We start from the raw sequence: 17,954 nt of genomic DNA on the forward strand, positions 1-17,954 counted from the left end.
CTCTCTCTCTCTCACTCTCTCTCTCACTCTCTCTGTCTCTCTCTCTCTCTCTCTCTCTCTCTCTCTCTCTCTCTCTCTCTCTCTCTCGTTCGTTGCCCGAAAGACTTTGTTGTAGAGTCCGACGTCATTAATGTGGTCTGGGCCCAGGTGCGCGAGGCTCTGCTCGTCCACGGTGGTTAATTGCCTCCGCCTACCCGCTGGCAACTTGTCAGTGATTTGTCCTTTGAGTGTTGTTGGTATTCCAACGCGGCCAGTCAGCCGTCTGCTTGCCGTCGGGACGACGCCGGGTCGAGGCTACCTACGGCTTTTATGAATGACTAGCGAGGCGGGGGGAATGCCAGTTGGCGAGACGGGGCTCCAGTGGGACCAGCCGCCGATGAGAGCGATTAACGGCGGAGCGGAGCCGTGGCTCACTGCGGACAAAGGCGAGCCTGACTGCCGCAGACTGGCGTGGAAACGCACCGTGAGAGGGACACGCTCCACAGCGTAGAGCAACGACGGCGCCGTGAACACAATGTAAGTTGCTGGTTGCCTACAACTCCTTCCAAAGGCGTCACATCAGGGCGCTTTCGTGCTCAGTTCCCCTTGAATGCCGAAACCCCACCACCACCACCTCTATCTGATAATTCCATCCATCCACGGGTATGAAGTAAAGATTCGTCAACCTCCGAGGAGAAATTATTTAAAGTTGTTCCTTTAACATTAAAAAAAAGAAGCTATGGCTAGCCCTGACATCTGGCTTTGCTTTTGGCCAGTGAGGCCGAACTGTAATAATTGGGAACACTAATGATCGTCCCATCATATCGGATCATTGTGGCAAACTTGTGCGGGCCAGAAAAACATGACAGACAGAACTGGATCTGGTCCACAGGCCTTGAGTTTGACAGCTGTCTATGCATTCAAGGGCATTTCTTCATTGGTATCAATTTCTTGGCATGCTTCTCTTACGAATTTACACATCAGCAACAGCGTGTGGTTTTCAAAGAGGAAATAATTTGTGGTGAGGTCTGCGGTGTCCAATAAATGATTGAAGAAGGTAAATGATGAAGAGCTCGCGATAACTATTTACCTACATTCTCACTTCCCTGATGGGCCTTTGCCAAGCTTGTCAGTATCTCTTCCACTGGCATGATGGATGAGTACCAGGAAAAACAATGAGCCCCTCTTCTTTCTGAAGTACTTCCTCGTGGCTCATTTGTCTCCCTCGCAGGTCCATTCACATTGTGGCTCTGGGGAGCGAGTGCCCCGGTGGTGTCGGGCCAGGGGAAGAGATAATGGGCCAGGGCCAGCTGCAGGGAGGTCTGCTGTGGAGCTATTTGGGCCACGGGGCGCTTGTGGGTCCCGGTGACCTGGAGAGGAGCCTGCATAATCCAGCCTTCATGGAATACACCTCACGTGTCTTTGGAGATGTCACCATCGTGGTCCAGGACTGTCCCAGCTGGGTAAGCAATGTCTGCTTTTGGACTTCGGTGTTAGCATTGTATTAGCATCACGTGTCCTACAATTTGGCTGGCAATTTGAATTAAGACAAGCAGTAGAAAAAAATGCTTGCAATCAAAGCTTTTTAATTCAATTTGATTGCGTACAACAGGAGAGAATTCACTATGGCTAACTCAAAAGGTGTTTATGGAGTACTGACCTCTGCCAAGGCCATGATGTCTTAAAATTGTATCGTCCTAATATGGACAAGCGCCACAATGTCCCCTTCCAACATGTGCCCGAACTGGACCAATTAGTAAAGATTTGCCGGGTATACACAATGTCGATGTTCGCAAAATGTAAAGTGTCAGCGTGGAGCAACATTGTGTGTGAAGACACTCCTTCCTGCCTCACTCAACAATACTGCTAATAGAGACACAGTGCAGTCGAAAGGTAATCACTTTTGTGGAGGTAATGCCGGTAATAAAACGTGTCACCAAACTGACGGTCTTACTTTGTATGCTGCTTGTTTGTCGTAAGACATTCAATCATTTCCTATTGTCAAAGCCACTTTCCCTCCAAGCGCTGATTGCAGGTTTGTGCAAAGAATTCTACCATGCTGTCCTCAAACTCCCTCAAAAAGAATGGAGAAAGAAAAGTGTTTTTTTTTTTTTAAAGCACACGAATTGGAGAATTGTGAATTTGCAGCAGTTCACTCAGTGCTCTATTGTAGAGCTGTCTTTGCTTAGCAATAGTCTGTCATTTCATCTTTCGGCTTCTTTGTTTTTATTCAAATGACTCAAAACGCTCTGCAGGCTTCGCCAGCTTTTTTGTTTCAATCAAGTCTTTTTATAAGACGTTAAGCCGATACTGTGGCTCGGGGTTATCTCAGGTCACATCCATGATAGTCATCACAGCAAACTGTCCGTTAATCCGGTGTCTCCACCTTCTTCCCCAGGACTTGTTGGACAGCGACTGGGCCAGCGTACGTAAGGTGCTTGAGCAGGCGGACATTCTGGTCATCAAGTATTCGGTGACCGACAAGCTGGCCTTCCAGCAGGTTAGGAATGGATATGCTCCAAGACTCCGCCCACTTCTTAGGCACTGGGGCGTGCCTGTCATCTTGGTGGCAGTTGGCGCGAGGCTAAACGGTGAGGGCGATTTTTTTTTTTAAATACCCCGTAAGATTCATTTTCTCATTCATTATAAGTTTCTATCACCGATTAGTCTGTGAACTGTTTTTGTCAGCAGTAATATACTTTGACAGGCTCCTCATGATATGCTTCTCTTGGCTTCTAGCACATTCTCAAATATTGTATTTTTAGCTTTTTTTTTTCTTTTTTTTTTGCTCAACGTTCTTTGAGATGCTGTCAGTGCAACGCCCCGGAAAGATCACAGTCGAGTTGTGCAAGTAGTACGCGCGAACTCGCGTGTGTGCGCCTGTTTGCGGTGTTGCACGAGGGCAGAGGGGTTTGGCTTTCAGTTTGTTGCTGCTACCGAGAGAAGGTTTCAAAGTCTCGCCTCATGACTGCAGAGAGTGACGACTGAGCTGGGATTGCTTTCCGCTGCTTGACTCGGACCCACGCTGCAGTTACATGCATGAACGTGGCCGTTAAAGCGGCGGCGAGCAAAGGGGCACGCTATTCCGCCAAGGGCACACGCGCGCCCTGGCGCACATAAACGCAACACTGATGTGCCAAGTCGCCGCCTGACAAATACTCACACCCCCATTTTCACTCTGTCTCGTATGTGCGCATACACACACACACACACTTGGCTGAGTGCCTGTAGGTTCTTAGCATTATGATTTATCAAATGCCTCAGCACTTAGCTGTGTCCTACTCATTCTCTCTGGCTCTGTTCTTTGTTCTGTCTCTCTGTGGTCCCTTTTTCTTCCTGCGAGATAATCCCACTAATTTTCTGTCAGATACTGCCCCCCCCCACTCCCCCCCCTGCGTAAACCGTAGATCAGCACGGCTGGTTCTTGCCAGCGCATCACTGCAGATATTACATGCTTGAATATTGCAGAACACAGCCGGGTAACCGTGTCTTCATTCAAGAATTAGAACTTCCCATTCGATTTTTCTTTTATGCCCCGCTATCTGTGTCGGTCTAAAAAAAACAAAAAACGTGATGAGACATTTTTGGATTGATTTATTTGGTTTGTTTGTTAAATTGGCCGTTACGGAATGCTCAGATAATTGCGTCTGAGTGGTTTTCAATTCTCAGGTGAGAATTTAGTAGGAAATCATCATAACAAATTGCAAGCACGGTTCTTGTCACATCTATGAGACAACAACAGAAAAAAAGCTCTTGTTAGAATCAGGAGTGGTGTGGATTTGGGGTAAGCACAAGACACCATTCTGAGATAGACACAATGTTTGAAGGCGAGCAAAACAAAACGACAGCTAGAGTGAAGCAAATCCCCCTCTCAGATTCCGCAGCAACCAGACGCACTGAAGCACCGGCCGGTTTTTGATCTATTTAAGTAGCTTGGTGATGGAATGCTAAACGCTGTGCATTTTCCGAACAGTGGCACCACTGATGATGCTCATCTGACGGTGTTTGTGAGGTATTTTGATGAGCGCAAAAGGGAATTTGATGGGCATGCCAAATTTGGTCATGGCATGTAGTCTTTGTTCTTTTTTTTTTATTGGAATGAATGAATGAAAAGGCGGCCTGATCAACTAAAATAATGGACTTTCGTCACATTAAGATTTGTTTTTGATGACCCCCTTCCTTTCTACAGCGCGCTATCTGAGTATAGCATGGCGTCTAGTGTGTAGCTTGTCTACCTCACGCTTCTGCGGTTAAGGGTCCGAGTCTCGGGAAGTTTTTTTTAAAAAAATGTATTATTGTTTTTTAAATTTGATTCATTTACGTACTATCGTTTCAACTCAGACATAACCATTGATCTGAATAACCTGCAATGTGGCACAAACATTACATTGCAGCTCCTGTCACATTTCCGTGTAATAAAATATTACGCAAAACATGAATTTAGTCACTGTTGCCCAATAACTAAACTGTCATCCCTTTGTACAGACGATGGCCCTCCCTGTACATGCCCGCTGTGCGCGTCTGACTGGAGCAGCTGCGTGCCTCACAGTGAAGGTCTGCAGCTGTCCCGGGACCTTGGGGCCACCTACCTGGAGTTACCCTCGCTTAACCATGTGTTCGTGGGTCGCTACTTTGGCAGCGTGGTACGCTCGCGCGCACACACACGCACACACATGCTTTGAATCTCACCTCGGGCTTATTCATTTTTAAGGTAGTACATCTTATGATGGGGGGCAATTTGTTCCCTAAGCAAAGAACAGATGATGTAACAACTTATTTTTGTACCATGGCTTTGAATAAGTGTGTTCCCCCCCCCCCCCCTGCATTGTTCAGTTGGAGTACTTCATGATTCAGTGTCTGAAACACAAAGCCAAAGAGAAGCCAGAAAAGAGGCGAGGAAATAAAGTCAACGAGCTTCGCCCGCCTCACTTGGAACAACCAGGTTAGATGAAGAATTTCGTGTCTAAAATTGAGAAGAGCATTTGAGCGGAAGACGACAACATCATTGCAAGATTTTGTGTTTTGGGTGTCAAGTTGAATGTAATTTTTGTGTGTTTTCTGTTCTGGCTGTGTTCCCATTTCAATCCAGTAGAATGACTAGGCAGACATTTATTTCTCAAGTTTACAGAGCCAAAAAAAAAGCCGTGCTATGGGTCAGTCAGGATCGATATGTCTTTTTCTGAATTGGGAAATTCGAAGCGAGTTGAAGTGCAAGGTAGACTGTCACTGAAGTCGAAATCAATTTTAGTCTGGAATGTTTTCAACACCAGACTGAGAATTGACAACAAGTGACAACAACAAAAAACAAAAACAAAACAATTGACATTCTTATATATTACCTTCCAGACTGCAAACATGTTATTGTACTTTCATTTTGATGACATTTTGAGCATCTTACTGCGTTTGGAATAATCATTGCAACTGCTCAATCCGCTGTTCGTTCGTCTGTCCACTTTGCTTCTGTGTTTGTAATCTGACGTCAAGACCGACAGTTTGGGGTCCTTTTGCCGCTTGCGGGAATTATTGCCGCTTGTCACTTAACTCCATATTTTACGCTGTCACTTTCTCTGATTCGATGGACTGCTCAGCGAAAGCCAAGAGGAGAGTTTGCGGTGCATAAATGGAGACATAATAGGACTGATTTGTGAAATCACCCCCCCCCCTCGCCACTCTCCCTTTTTCTCCATTTTGTGTCCATTCAATGCATTGCTCAAGTACACATTCAAATGTTTCCTGACAATTTTCTTCAGAATTGATTCCTAGCCCATAACTGTTGGAGTCGGTTCAAGAATCGCTAAGATGACCCCCCCCCCGCCCCCAAAAGCAACACCTCATGCCTAATTGTGGAGTTCACAGCTCATCTCGTTTTCCTCCGCCTTTGCGCCACTCTTACCTGGCGCGCTTCCCGCGCCCTCCCTTTGCTCAGCTTGTCTTCCTCCAATTCGAGTGGAGGAGTCCAGCTTCTCGCAAGACATGCAGTGGTTGTTGGAACGCGGCGTGCAGTTTGCCGACGTGGCCTTCTACGCCGGCGACTCTGGGAAAGAACTCGGGTGGGCTCACGCCTCGGTGCTCTGCGCCGTCAGCCCGTATTTCCGACAGCTGCTCCTGGGGCCCAAGACCAGGTAGGAGGTAGACGCGTTGCGCCGTCCAGCTCTTTGACCATCTGTCGCCGGCGGGTGCTCGCCTCCACCTTTGTGCTGAATGTTGTCTGCTTGGACAGGGAGCGGCCGCAGTCACGGTGCGTCTGCCGGGAGAGGGATGCGGGCCCTCACTCCTTACTCTCCACCTGGGACGGTGCAATAATTGACGACATGCCTCGATCTGAGGGACACCTGGCCGGTCGCCTCTCTCGTCTGGTGGTGAAGGACCCTCTCTTGTGTATGTGCTTATGGGAGACGCTCATGTTCATTTACAGAGGTAAAGCACCAGAACACAGTTGCCTCTTCATGACACGTGCCATGCAAACAATAATCTTGAAAATGGGTAGTGGACAATGCCTTGGGTTTGGTGTGAGTTAAGAACCTGCAGATCGAGTTCTCCTTTCATTTCTTCCAGCACGTGGCGCCTAATTCAACAAGCGTGTGATGTACTCAGCGCCTCGTGAATATCTTTTCAGAGTGCGGCTTAAAGTCTGCGGTGCCGCGCTCGCTCCGTGTCAGATTGTGGCGCACTTCATCAAAGGCGTGCGCGGCGTGCAAAAATCACAACCGCTCGATTTTGCAGCCTTTCGTGTGTTTATGAGTCAAACGTTGACGAACAGCACACATGCTCACGTTTGCTGTCGCGCTCGCGGGTGAAACACAAACGAGGACCGATAAGCGCCGCGAGAGCCGAGCAGATTACAGGGCGAGACTGAGTCTGTTTGGGGGAACTGCAGAAAGAAGAAGCGCTCGCTTCTTGGACAAGACTGGCGCAGTGTGAATTGTGGATTTTTCTCATGTGTGGGAGAATACGAGGGCGGCAGAGGAATGAGGGCGAAAGTTGCAAAAAGAAAAAGGGGGCTGAGGATGAGGAAGGAATGTGGAGGATAATAGCGTGAGTGCCTTTTGCTTTTTGAGCTTGTGGGGTGAGAGCCAAGAGCAGACTATGAATGTCATTTTTCCTCTCGAAGACTGCAAGGAGACAATGTTAGGTGTCGCTGAAAGAAATCACTGTCTGCTTCACACGGTGATTCTAATTCAGTCTCCAACCTCGCGCGCCTGCCACGCAAACTGTTCAGTTGCTACATTTGCGTGTTTGGTTGAAAGGGCTCATCTCACGTGCTGTATAGGTATGCGTTTATTCTGCATTGCCCAAGGAAACACCCCAGGAGCTCTTGTTTGATGTTCATTTGTTTGAAGAGCACACAGAAGTCATTTTAGCTTTTTTTTTTTTTTTACCCCACAGAATGATATCATGTGTCTGTGAGAAAAAAAAAATTCCCCCCGTGAAATAATTTCACGCTCTGGTTTGCCTTTGTGTGTGTGCGTGTGTGTGTCAGAGGCCATGATTTTACTAGGTTGATGCTAACTCTGTCAGACCGTGCCTCCTTTTCAAGCGTGCTGCTGAGTTATTTGATTTGTCAATGGCTCAGTATACTGCGTACAATCGCAAATGTATCACATATTGCACACTAAGGGATTATTGTATGTTGTACAACCGTCAGATGATGAATTAAGCAGCGACCAACTGAGTGGCTTTTTTTTCTTTTGAGCCCTTTGACGTCTAATTAATCTCCACCCGTTTTTGGGATGTGGGAGGAAGCCGGAGTATCCTGCTAATACCCTGGCCATAATTAGTTTTATAAACACAGGATGTAGTTTCAGTTTTTGTTTTTTTTTGCCAACAAAAAGATCATTTTCCATTTTAGTTTGAATCAAGACATTTCGGCTGCCCCATGCATAAAAGCTGTGCATCATCGAGCAGATTGATCTGTGAAGACATCCATGACAGGCTGATGTCAACCTAATAGGAAACGTAAAAAAAAAAAAGAAAAGAGAGAGAGAAGTAGTCTAAAAGGGGCTATTTTTGGCTCACACCATTGTTCCTCGGCATGTGAAATATTACATATCACTTTGCATACGATTAAATGTAATAAATAAAAATAAACTTAAAATGACTGATATAATTGTGGAAAAACTGATTTTGTTTTTTGCATTGGATCTTATAGTGCAAGTGATGGTATATACACCACCCCCCCCCAAAAAAAAAAAACATGTTGTGAATTTTCAAACTGACCAATTGGCAAATACTGTGAGTTAACCATTTCATGCACCCCGTAACCTGATAACATGACAAGCTGACCACTGTAGTAACCGCTGTCCCTGAAAGAGTTAAACCGAAACAAAATGCCCATTTCAGAATACATACCACATTTGGGGGTATTCATTGACAATCTAGGTCAGGTTATGTGGGTGTTCAAAAAAACAGGGTCTGCGACATGTGTTTCAATAGATGTCCTTTGAGAAGTGCGGAGAATCGATGCGTTTGTCGATGTTTCGTAGGCGCGTGGGAGTGGGAGCACCTGCAGGAGGCCTTGGAAGAGAAACTGAAGAACTCGCTTGCAGTGGCTCAGCTCATGGAGCGCATACGATCGCTTATCGGCAGAGACAGGGTGAGTTAATCCAAGATGGTCCTTGCACGTTTTCTCTGTTACTTTCCGCAAACCCGTCCGGAGTACCAACAAATAAAAGTAAGAATCCCAGCAAAGTGAGTTGAACATCCAATGTAAAAACCGGTGCAAAAGCTATCATGCAAGAGACTTGCTGTTTCAGCTTCTTGGAAAATATTGACAAGAAAATGTGTATTCATATGAAGTGCAGCCACACAGACTTGGTCGCTTTAACTCACCAGTATCAAGTCAAGTCAAGTCAACAGTATTTATAGAGCACTTTCAAACAGCCATCGCTGCATACAAAGGATACATGGAGCAATTTAACATGCACAATAAACAGTAAGTATGGGTCGTGTTTACCACTTGTTGGATCCAAATCTTCACCGGAACGTGCTGGTTCAACTCCTCAACCCAATGCGCTGGGTAGTAAAATAACCTGGCGTTTTTTTCCGTGACATTGTGTTAGAGGTTTCAGTTTGGGTTACTTGAACCCTTTCAGGGATGGCGGCCCCGCTTCTGATGCAGCAGTTTTAAGCGTGGACATCATAAGTATTCTATTTCCTTACCAAATAAGAGGTTAAACTGTGATATGTGATATCTGTGATATGAGAAATCGATTTGATTTCATAAACATGTTTTTAAATCAGCCTGAACTGGCGAGCTCTTGTTTTGACACGGTGCTGTTATAATTAGCATAGTTACATAATTAGTCACCGTAATCACCTCCCCGGCACTGTGGGAATTAACGGTAAATAAACAAGAGATGCTCTTGAGGGAGGAAAAGTAGATTATTTGTCAGGTCTTAATACCGGACATCAGGGATAAAATTCATCAGCGTGATTTCTCGCTCTCAATTGAGATTAGGTGGCCTCTGCCGCAGCCCGTCTCGAAGAACCAAATCTGCGTGAGGACAGACGAGCTGAGACGTGACTTCAACATGATGAAGCCCCTTAAGTCTCCCGTCATAATATGTTTGAGAGCCATCAATGACTGTACTGTGATACTGTGAAAAATTCGATCTGCGCACAGGCCACATGAAGTACACGTGCACAATCTGATGACATCCATCACAAGATCTGGATCAAAAGGGAACAGATACACTCAATGAGGGATATCAGACTATGAGTATTCACTCTTTGAGTAATACCCGATAGAGAGTACTGATACCTCTCATACTTTGATGTATAAAATTCTATTTCTGACGATGATAAAAAAAAATTGTGAACAAAGATCTTTCTGATGCGGGTGATAGTTTGGCGCTGCGTTAAACTGACGCAGTGTAGCGTCAGCTACTGCCGAGGAGGACTTATTCGATGTCAGATTGTATTTATTTATTTTGCCTTATGTATCGGCGGCTGGTATCGGCAGGGGCCGTGAGGACATGCTTCTTGAAAATCAAAATAAGGCCGGTATCGGCCCGATACTTGTAACTGGTATCAAAATAAGCCCGGTATCGGCCCGATACGTATACCTGGTATCGGTACTTGCCCCTGCCTACACTGTATCACAATAAAATGTGAAATTGTCTTTCTCTAGCGGCATTAATAAAAAAAATCAGCATCTGCTTTCCATTTTTCACCTGTTTTAATCGATGCGCCTGACAGCGTGAGACGAGTTGAGGTGCCGCATTTGTTGCACTGGGGATGCGGGAGAAATGTGGAGAATAGCAATTGCCTTGGAACGGCTTGTAATCCAGCTCAGGTGCTAACCCGCTGCGTCTTCCTCTTTTGGCTTCTCGTGTGCCCGCGCAGGGCACCAGAGACACCCCAAGCGCACGCGCGGCCCAGCTCGGCCCCCAGACTCTCGTCAACCTCTTCAATTCCCCTCTTTATTCGGACGTCATCTTCATGGTGCAGGGTGGGTTGACTCTGTCATTAACATTCACAAAATGAATGCGCACTCACGCGGGAGAGGAAGGTCACATTTTATCAGACTCGATTGAATTATGAGCTTGCTGACGGGCCTGGTCATCCATACGAAGATAAAACAAGATAAAAACGGTCCAAAGAACGAGCTGCATTCCATCCCCCTTTTTTTTTGTTGTTTTTTTTGCGTTTCATCCCACATATCTTTTTGAAAGGACCCCCGAGATAACAAGATGATAACAAGGACAGCGAGACGCTCTTCTCTTCGTACCCGTGAGTTCAAACCAGTTCAGGATTGTTCTGTGAGGGCCATTGTGTTCATTTTTGCAAAAATAATTGCAGCCTGAGTGCCGACAGAGCCGTCACGGGCTGTGAATGGCACTCGGCAAAAAATGTCACGGCTCGCGCGCACGCTACGTGTGTCACTATTTCCTCGTTGATTTCAAGAGCCCATTCGGAAAGATTTACTCACAACGTCAGATGAATTGGAACACGTTTTGCCCCGCCCAGCACGGCCATAGAGCTCAGGGAAGCATTTGTACAGTGCCGCGTTTTTGGAGTTCTTGACCTAAGGCTCCATGACTCTTACGTTGCACCCATTGAGCAGGCGATCGATTTGGAGATTCTCACTCACCGAGGTGGCGCTTGTCACAAAATCTACTTCCGCATACCACTCGCAGTGTACAGATATTGTGTGTTTGGTGTGTTCTTTCAAGGGAGCGTATTGCCAGCACATCGAGCAGTGCTGGTGGCGCGCTGTGACGTCATGGCGGCCATGTTTAGTGGCAAGTACGCGGAGGCCCGCAGTCGAGTGGTGCCCATCCACGGGGTTTCGTCTGACACCTTCCTGTCGTTCCTGGAGTACCTCTACACGGACTCTTGCTGTCCCGGTACGTTCACCGGCATGCCAACCACGTGCCGTAAGAGAATTTCTTCTTTCATCGTCTGCCCTCATTAAATCCTACAATTGAGTATGTATGATGGTGAAACTTTCACTTCATCTTTTATTCATTCACCCTCTCTCGGGCTCTGCGTTTGAATTTAAATAAGTCAGGGAGAAGAACGCATTTATAACTCTGCACTTAATGGAGCGCACACCTCCATCGTGGCCAAATCCTAATTTGGATCAGTGACATCTATAAATGCATATATGCTTACCGATAGCCTGCCAATCCTGAAATTTGGCATGGATATTTGTGCAGTTAAGTTTTTTTTTTTAATAAGTTCCGTTCCGCTATATATGGTGACACTCTCAAATATTTTGGTGACAATTAAAAAAAAACCCAGCAGGTGTTCTATTTAAAGCATCCCATTTAATAAGCAGCCACGCCAGATGAAAAAAAAAAAGACTCGAGTGTGCCGCTGCAGTGTTTTCCCGCAGGCCTCGCTCAATGCAGCCTCCAACACGGGCACAGATGACAAGTCGCATCAACCATCTGCGTGAGCGCAACATGCTGCCGCTGTCACTCCCCGGGGGCCACCAAAAGAACAGCGACGAGCGTCATATGAAATTCCACTTCGCCACGACAACATCCCACACGTAGCTTCCTCTGCTTACGTCTGTGCCGGAACGCAGGCCAGCCGCGCTGTTGTTTTGATTGTCCCCCCCTTTCGCTACATCTGTAACACTTCGTTTTGCAATTACAAATTGTTACTCTCTCCGGCGATGACGCCGAGACCGCGATGCGCTAACGGCACAAAGGTCACATGCAACCACAAAGTCATATTTTCAACGAGTATACAATATATTTATAACTCCACTCCAACCAACCAACAAAGATGCCGTTTTGTACGAGGAGGACAGGCAGGTCTCGGGTTTCTTTTGGAGTCATGAGAATGAAGAAAACAACAATAACTCCAGAGGCTGACTGACTGTTGTGTAACAGCCCTGAAGTCAAGGGCAAAGCAAGGTTACTTCACCAAGGAAGGGAGGGAGGATACCATTTGTGTGATCCCCATGCTTTACATGACATACAGTCTGTTCCATGCACATTGATTGCAAAATATACAGTATGTTCATAATTTAAAGTCTTATGCGGCCGTCGATACAAATCGGAATGAAGGGTACCACCTGTCCGCCCGAGAGCATGCGAGCCATCAACCTTTATTAGAGGAGGAGGATGAGCGACGGCAGTCAGGTTACGTTAGGAGACATTTTGTTTACCTTGTGACATTGCGTCATGGTGTGGCACGCATGCCTGTGAGGTTCTCGTCTGACATCTTGGCAAAAGCAACGGCATACTTGGCATCAGAGGAAAGGTGGCCTCGAGCAGGAGCTTACACACGAGCAAAGAGTGTGCAGCTGTTCGCCGTGTGGTGGGGAAGTCACCATGCCATATCGTTTGGGGATATGGCATGGACAAATGCATCATCTGGTTGTTCCTTGAACATTTTTAACTCTCACTCACACACACACAACAAATTATTGCAAACATTTTGACCATTTTAAGGAGACAAAATGACTGCACGACAGGTAAATCACAATAGGTCATTGTTTGGATGTGCCTTTATGGCCACATGGGGACAGCGTATCCATGACACGTGCAATGACCCAAGTCCTAAAAATGTTTTCGCTCATTTTTTTTTTTTTCCCCCTCAACCTTTATTGGGCCCAGGCGCGTCTTGCCATCAAATGGAGGCGCATCTAATTGTTCTGTGTGTCACTCTGTCGCAAGCATAGACGATGAAAGTAGGTTCTGTCTATTTCAGTGTCCTCTGACACAAATTTTAGCTGACCAAATGTAATTCACCCTTTCAGGGACAACGGTTACTACAGTGCACAGCTTATCATGTTATCAGATTACAGACTGCATGAAAGGGTTATTAATGATTTTAAACGCGCCCCTCTCAGCTTGACCCTTTTGTTGTGTTTTCTTTCGTTGTTGTTGGTAGCCAGCGTGTTGCAGGCCATGGCCGTGCTGGTGTGTGCGGAGATGTACCAGGTGAAACGGCTGCAGCATCTGTGCGAGGTGTGCGTCTGCGCATACCTGCAGAGCATGCCCAGCAGAGAGCTGGCGTCAACTGGCATCAGCGTGATCAGACTCCTCCGAAGGGCAAAGGTCAGTGTTTGGGAGAGCCCCTGGTTTTAGAATACCTGGTTGGCCATCGACTTGTCAGTTGAATTGGGTGAGCAAGCTTGCTCTAGGGCTATGTTTTTTTTCTTTTGTTTTTTAACGAACAGACTCACCAGGTCATTTGTTGATTTTAAAAATAATTAATTCTCAGGACTGGGTAAATGCTCAGTCGGCAGAATTAAAAAAGGGCATTGGCCAAAAGCAACAATGAGCCACACTTACTTTGACGGAATGTGTTCAAAAAAACAGTTTATCCTCAAATGTTTTCTTCCGCTCGATAGTGTCACAACGCCGAGCAGCTGTACGTGTGGCTCCTCCACTTCATTGCCAACAACTACCTGATCTTCAGCCACAAGCCTGACTTTTTGGAGCTTTCAGGTTAGTGTGCATTACACGGCACGAGTGTCGTTTGATGTCCAGTTGTGTTCATAATACTTAAAATGGCAAGTAAACCGAAGAAGCCCGTCGTCGCTTTTATTTCAATGCACGTAAACGCATTGGGCACAATGCACGTTCCCTTTTAAATCAACAAAACCAGACGGTCAGTGTTGTCTGACCTATCCTCACAATTTTTCTCACTTTTTTTTTCTTGGAAATGAACTTTGAATCATGTCCAACATGTCCTCCTCCGTCACCCGTTGTGCAATTTGCAGGACTTTTTAGCTCTGATCAACCAACCAGATGGGGAAAATACAGCTGTCGCTCTAAAACTTTGTTTTGGGAAACTCCTGAAATCGGATCAGTTACTAAATAAAAAGCCTCGTATCTTACTGTACATACAGTACACATATGACCTAGTAGTCCAAGTTGAATAATAAACATGCCTGGCCACTCAGTCACTTTTAAATGGAAAGCGTAGAAGCTCAAGACAAAGGCTTATTAAAGGACCGCTTATCAAAATGAAAAGCAAACTGCAATGTCGATTCAGTGGTATCATTTATTATCATCCCTTACACACACGACATTTATTTTTAGTCTTTGGATGGCACTGAAGGGTAAAGGAGGAAGGTCAAAGGTCAAGAGAGAGAGCGAGCGCAAAGAAGCAAAAACAAATCTCTGCCTTCCTTATTGGGATACAGCAACGTGGACGCGAGACTGGAAACAGCAGTGTGTGTGTGTTCCAGAAGAGGAGCGGGAGCAGGTGGAGAGGCTTCGATGGCCATCCAGAGGGTATCTACAGGAGCTCAGCGAGTACCAGCAACGGCGACGCAAATTACGCAAGTCTCGCTGCACGGTCATGTGACGTCACCTGGATGCAGAGAAAGGTCGAGCAACATGAAGAAGAAGGGGAAAAAAATGAACACATTTGCAAAGGGGCTGGCAAATTCCTGGAAAGTTTCCATGGGAAGTTAAACTGGGGGAATTTTGGAAATATTCAAAACTGGAAACTTTCAAAGGGAATTCATTTGAATTGATGGGAATTTAATAGTAAGGGAACGTCCGTGCATGATGGTAGCACAATTGCTCTGTTTTTCTCCACTCAAGTGGCAACCTATCTGAGGCTTGAATTTGGGCTCAAAACACAAATGGGGGGGGGGGGACAACCAAAGGGACAAAAAAAGAACCCTGCATCATACCTAAATGAAATCTCATGTTAATCAGGATAATGCTAAAATACATCCCCCCCCCCCCCCCCACAACTATATTTCAGTTCCAATGTATTAAATTCCCATGCAAAGCCCCCGAACTTTGAAAAATCCCACCATTTTGCAACCCTATTAACCACCACGGCATGACGCTTTCTGTCGTCATTCCACTTCGGCCAATATCAAAACGACTGATGCCTAAACACCGGTATGCATATAAAACAACTGCACCGTGGAAGATTCAATTTCAGGTTGGCAGATGCGGTCTTTATGACTCTCAAAACTGTGACATCGAATGGCTCCATCCCGTGGACTGGCAACCATCAGGATCATGTGCTTGCCCCTTCAAAATGGTCACAGGTATTGCTGGACAAGTGGGAGAAGGCCTGCGTGGTTTCTTTTTCTACTTGGCCCCTGCCCTGTCAGGATGTGTGGCTCCCCTGTAGTGGACACGATTAAATTATTTGCATATCATGCCTCTAGTGGACATAGAGCATCATTTGAATTTCATTCGGCAAGGCACTGAACACTAAAAAAGTTGGGGTTGGTTTGCTCTCATAAGCTAATAGGAGGCACAACCATTGAATTCTTCCCAATCTATAGGAGTAAGAGATTTGATTATTACATGACATTGCATTCATTCAGCTTGTAGTCTGTGTCGGACGTGGACATTTCAAATTGGCTGAAAATGAAATCATCTAATGTACGAAACACTTGAGTGGCGCATACATCACATCCAGGATGGCAATAGACGGGCAATAACTTTGGTCACGCTTGCATGATGTGGAGTATGACGATTTCGGGGAAAGATTCACATCCACATATCTGTTGCTACATTAAAAAAATCACAATGCCTCTGGTTCGATACACAATTTATTGTACCAGTTTCTACTTTAAATTATGATTATTTGGTGCTGCAATTATTTTTGTAAAATCCACATTTTTTTATATTCCAACAGTATTTTTTGTTTTTTAACTGTACTGTACAACACTGATGATTTTCATAAAAGCTTTATCATTCTTGATTAAACAATATTTGCTGTGCATTGAAAGAGCCATGTGAAAGTGTAACGGTTGAAAGCAGACAACTAACACTACAACATCATCAGTAAAATAAATTGTTGCTGACCAGTCCGGGGTGACCCCCACCTCTTGCGCAGGGTCAGCTGGTAGAGGCTCCAGCTCACCCGCGACCCTTACGAGACCGATGCAGATGGAACAAAGAGCATAACCTTCAGAATGGTGCCGTTGTGTTTTCCTCTTCTTCTAAGAGCGGATTCACATCAAGTATGACTTGCATTGTGAACACTATGCACAGACACACATTTGTACTAATTTGTTCAAAATGTCAATGATAATCTGTAAACACAGAACAAAACAGGCTGTGGATGCAGGTATCACAGCATTTGTGTATTTCTTTCCCTTGCTTGTAAAAATCGATTCAACTCTTTTAGTACCCTACCTGACAGTTTATCGGAAGTCACTGGAGAACCCCAATGGACTGCAACATTCCCTCCAGTTTGCCACTCTTATGCAGCTCTGCCACGTCACTGCCACCGCCGACACACTCCTCTCCGATGAACACCCGTGGGACCTAAATTCCAATGAACAGCACAAATGAGACAATGTTAAAAACTTAGAATAAATAAATACCCCCCCCCCCCAATTTTTCTTTTTTTTTTAATCACCAGCGACTGACTTTTCCAAGCCATTGGGGATACAAGACTGCCAAATAAACACCAGCTAAGACATTTGGAGGTAAAATTACTTTTTGCACTATTTTACATGTACTGTATTATGTTGCTTTTTCGTAATAAAATAAACCACTGTAGCTTGTAAAGCACTGATGGAGCGCCGATAATGAGCGGTATCTTATTGATTCATGGTGACGTAAAATATTTGCATGGACGTAATTGCGCTGGAAACGAATATGCAAATCGTTTTTGGGTTAGACTACCGAAGGGGAATAAATAGCCCTATATTAGTCGTCATGTACACAATACCAACAACAAAACCGTATCGTTTTTTTACGACAGGATGTCACAAATGCGACGTTCACTTTTCGGCATTCAATCGTCAATCGATTGAAAATGATGTCACATCGAGTATGCGCAGTAGCGTTAACAACACGCCTCCGCAAATGCAGACATACGTCCAATAATGTTCGAAGTAAACTTTTGCCATTAAAGGCATACTTTTGTTAACTTTCACTTTGATTCCGTCACAAGTTGTACTCACGGTGCGGGCCCCGGTGAGTTCCAGGAAGTAATCCTGCATGCTATTCATGTCTTGACGCGCGCTGATGTCAACAAATTCCAGATGTCCTGGCTTGAATTTGTACTTCAATAGAACTTCCCTTGCTGTGATACAGTACGAGCATGTTGGCTTAATGAACAAAACCACTTTATCTCCTTTGATTTTAGCCTGGACGAATTGCTGCGCCATCTTGAGTTTGGGACGGACGACGATGGGAGGGAGGAGCGACTCGGCGTCTTTGCGCTTTGTTCATCTGGTCAGTGCTGTACAGTATTCTATCTCAAATGAAGAGTGTGCGTGTCCCTCACTACTCGCCGTAGCTCGAGTGGGTAAGATAGAAATGCGTTGATTGGTTAGGAAGGACGGTCTGTAATGGCAGTGAAGGCGAAAAAATATATACAAGATTACGTCTAAAAATAGACATATAATTGATGCTCATTTAAATGCACCAGGGAAACAAAACGTGACAGTACGTTTATTGACTGACCTGGTCTCGTTTGCGAGCCAAGTTCAGTGAAGTCCTTTACCACCTGCACACTGGCCGCACATAGGTACGTAGTTCCTAGGAGTGGGCAGTTCCATTTCCATTCCCAGCTGACAC

General features: G+C 45.6%; 2 protein-coding genes across 6 annotated transcripts; one reads left to right on the top strand and one right to left on the bottom strand.

The window, feature by feature from the left end:
- Positions 1-104: 104 nt before the first annotated feature.
- Positions 105-16,149, top strand: rhobtb3 (Rho related BTB domain containing 3). 3 transcript variants are annotated; one of them, XM_086116784.1, is made up of 13 exons: positions 107-516; positions 1,211-1,442; positions 2,378-2,570; positions 4,465-4,622; positions 4,813-4,921; positions 5,906-6,101; positions 6,200-6,396; positions 8,463-8,572; positions 10,324-10,429; positions 11,154-11,357; positions 13,330-13,496; positions 13,793-13,889; positions 14,636-16,149. In XM_086116784.1, coding segments are annotated over exons 1-13 (1,890 nt in total). In that variant the 5' UTR covers positions 107-514; the 3' UTR covers positions 14,755-16,149. The 3 variants fall into 3 exon arrangements, 2 of the variants coding, with proteins under 2 accessions (XP_085972910.1, XP_085972911.1); XM_086116785.1 differs by having other exon boundaries at positions 11,154-11,327; XR_015101529.1 differs by lacking the exon at positions 14,636-16,149 and having other exon boundaries at positions 105-516; positions 11,154-11,327; positions 13,334-13,496.
- Positions 14,431-17,608, bottom strand: glrx (glutaredoxin (thioltransferase)). Of its 3 annotated transcripts, none has more exons than XM_086116786.1 (3): positions 17,336-17,605; positions 16,560-16,691; positions 14,431-14,760 (listed from the first exon to the last, which is right to left on the bottom strand). In XM_086116786.1, the coding sequence occupies exons 1-2, from the start codon at positions 17,540-17,542 to the stop codon at positions 16,578-16,580; spliced, it is 321 nt and encodes a 106-aa protein (XP_085972912.1). In that variant the 5' UTR covers positions 17,543-17,605; the 3' UTR covers positions 14,431-14,760; positions 16,560-16,577. The 3 variants fall into 3 exon arrangements, with proteins under 3 accessions (XP_085972912.1, XP_085972915.1, XP_085972913.1); XM_086116789.1 differs by lacking the exon at positions 14,431-14,760 and adding an exon at positions 15,382-15,537 and having other exon boundaries at positions 17,336-17,608; XM_086116787.1 differs by lacking the exon at positions 14,431-14,760 and adding an exon at positions 15,958-16,363 and having other exon boundaries at positions 17,336-17,608.
- Positions 17,609-17,954: the final 346 nt, after the last annotated feature.

This window comes from Hippocampus guttulatus, chromosome 8, assembly GCF_054856545.1.
Source record: "Hippocampus guttulatus isolate MCC_2025c chromosome 8, RoL_Hgut_1.0, whole genome shotgun sequence".
Lineage (NCBI taxonomy): Eukaryota > Metazoa > Chordata > Actinopteri > Syngnathiformes > Syngnathidae > Hippocampus > Hippocampus guttulatus.

What these genes read in the sequence shown, in the direction of transcription:
- glrx (XM_086116786.1), bottom strand. Translation starts at nt 17,542, where the DNA reads ATGGCGCAGCAATTCGTCCAGGCTAAAATCAAAGGAGATAAAGTGGTT. An exon ending in AACTCACCGGGGCCCGCACC is followed by an intron (nt 16,692 to 17,335) that starts GTGAGTACAACT and finishes ATTGGAATTTAG; the next exon opens with GTCCCACGGGTGTTCATCGG.
- rhobtb3 (XM_086116784.1), top strand. An exon ending in GCCTCACTTGGAACAACCAG is followed by an intron (nt 4,922 to 5,905) that starts GTTAGATGAAGA and finishes CCCTTTGCTCAG; the next exon opens with CTTGTCTTCCTCCAATTCGA. An exon ending in GACTCCTCCGAAGGGCAAAG is followed by an intron (nt 13,497 to 13,792) that starts GTCAGTGTTTGG and finishes TCCGCTCGATAG; the next exon opens with TGTCACAACGCCGAGCAGCT.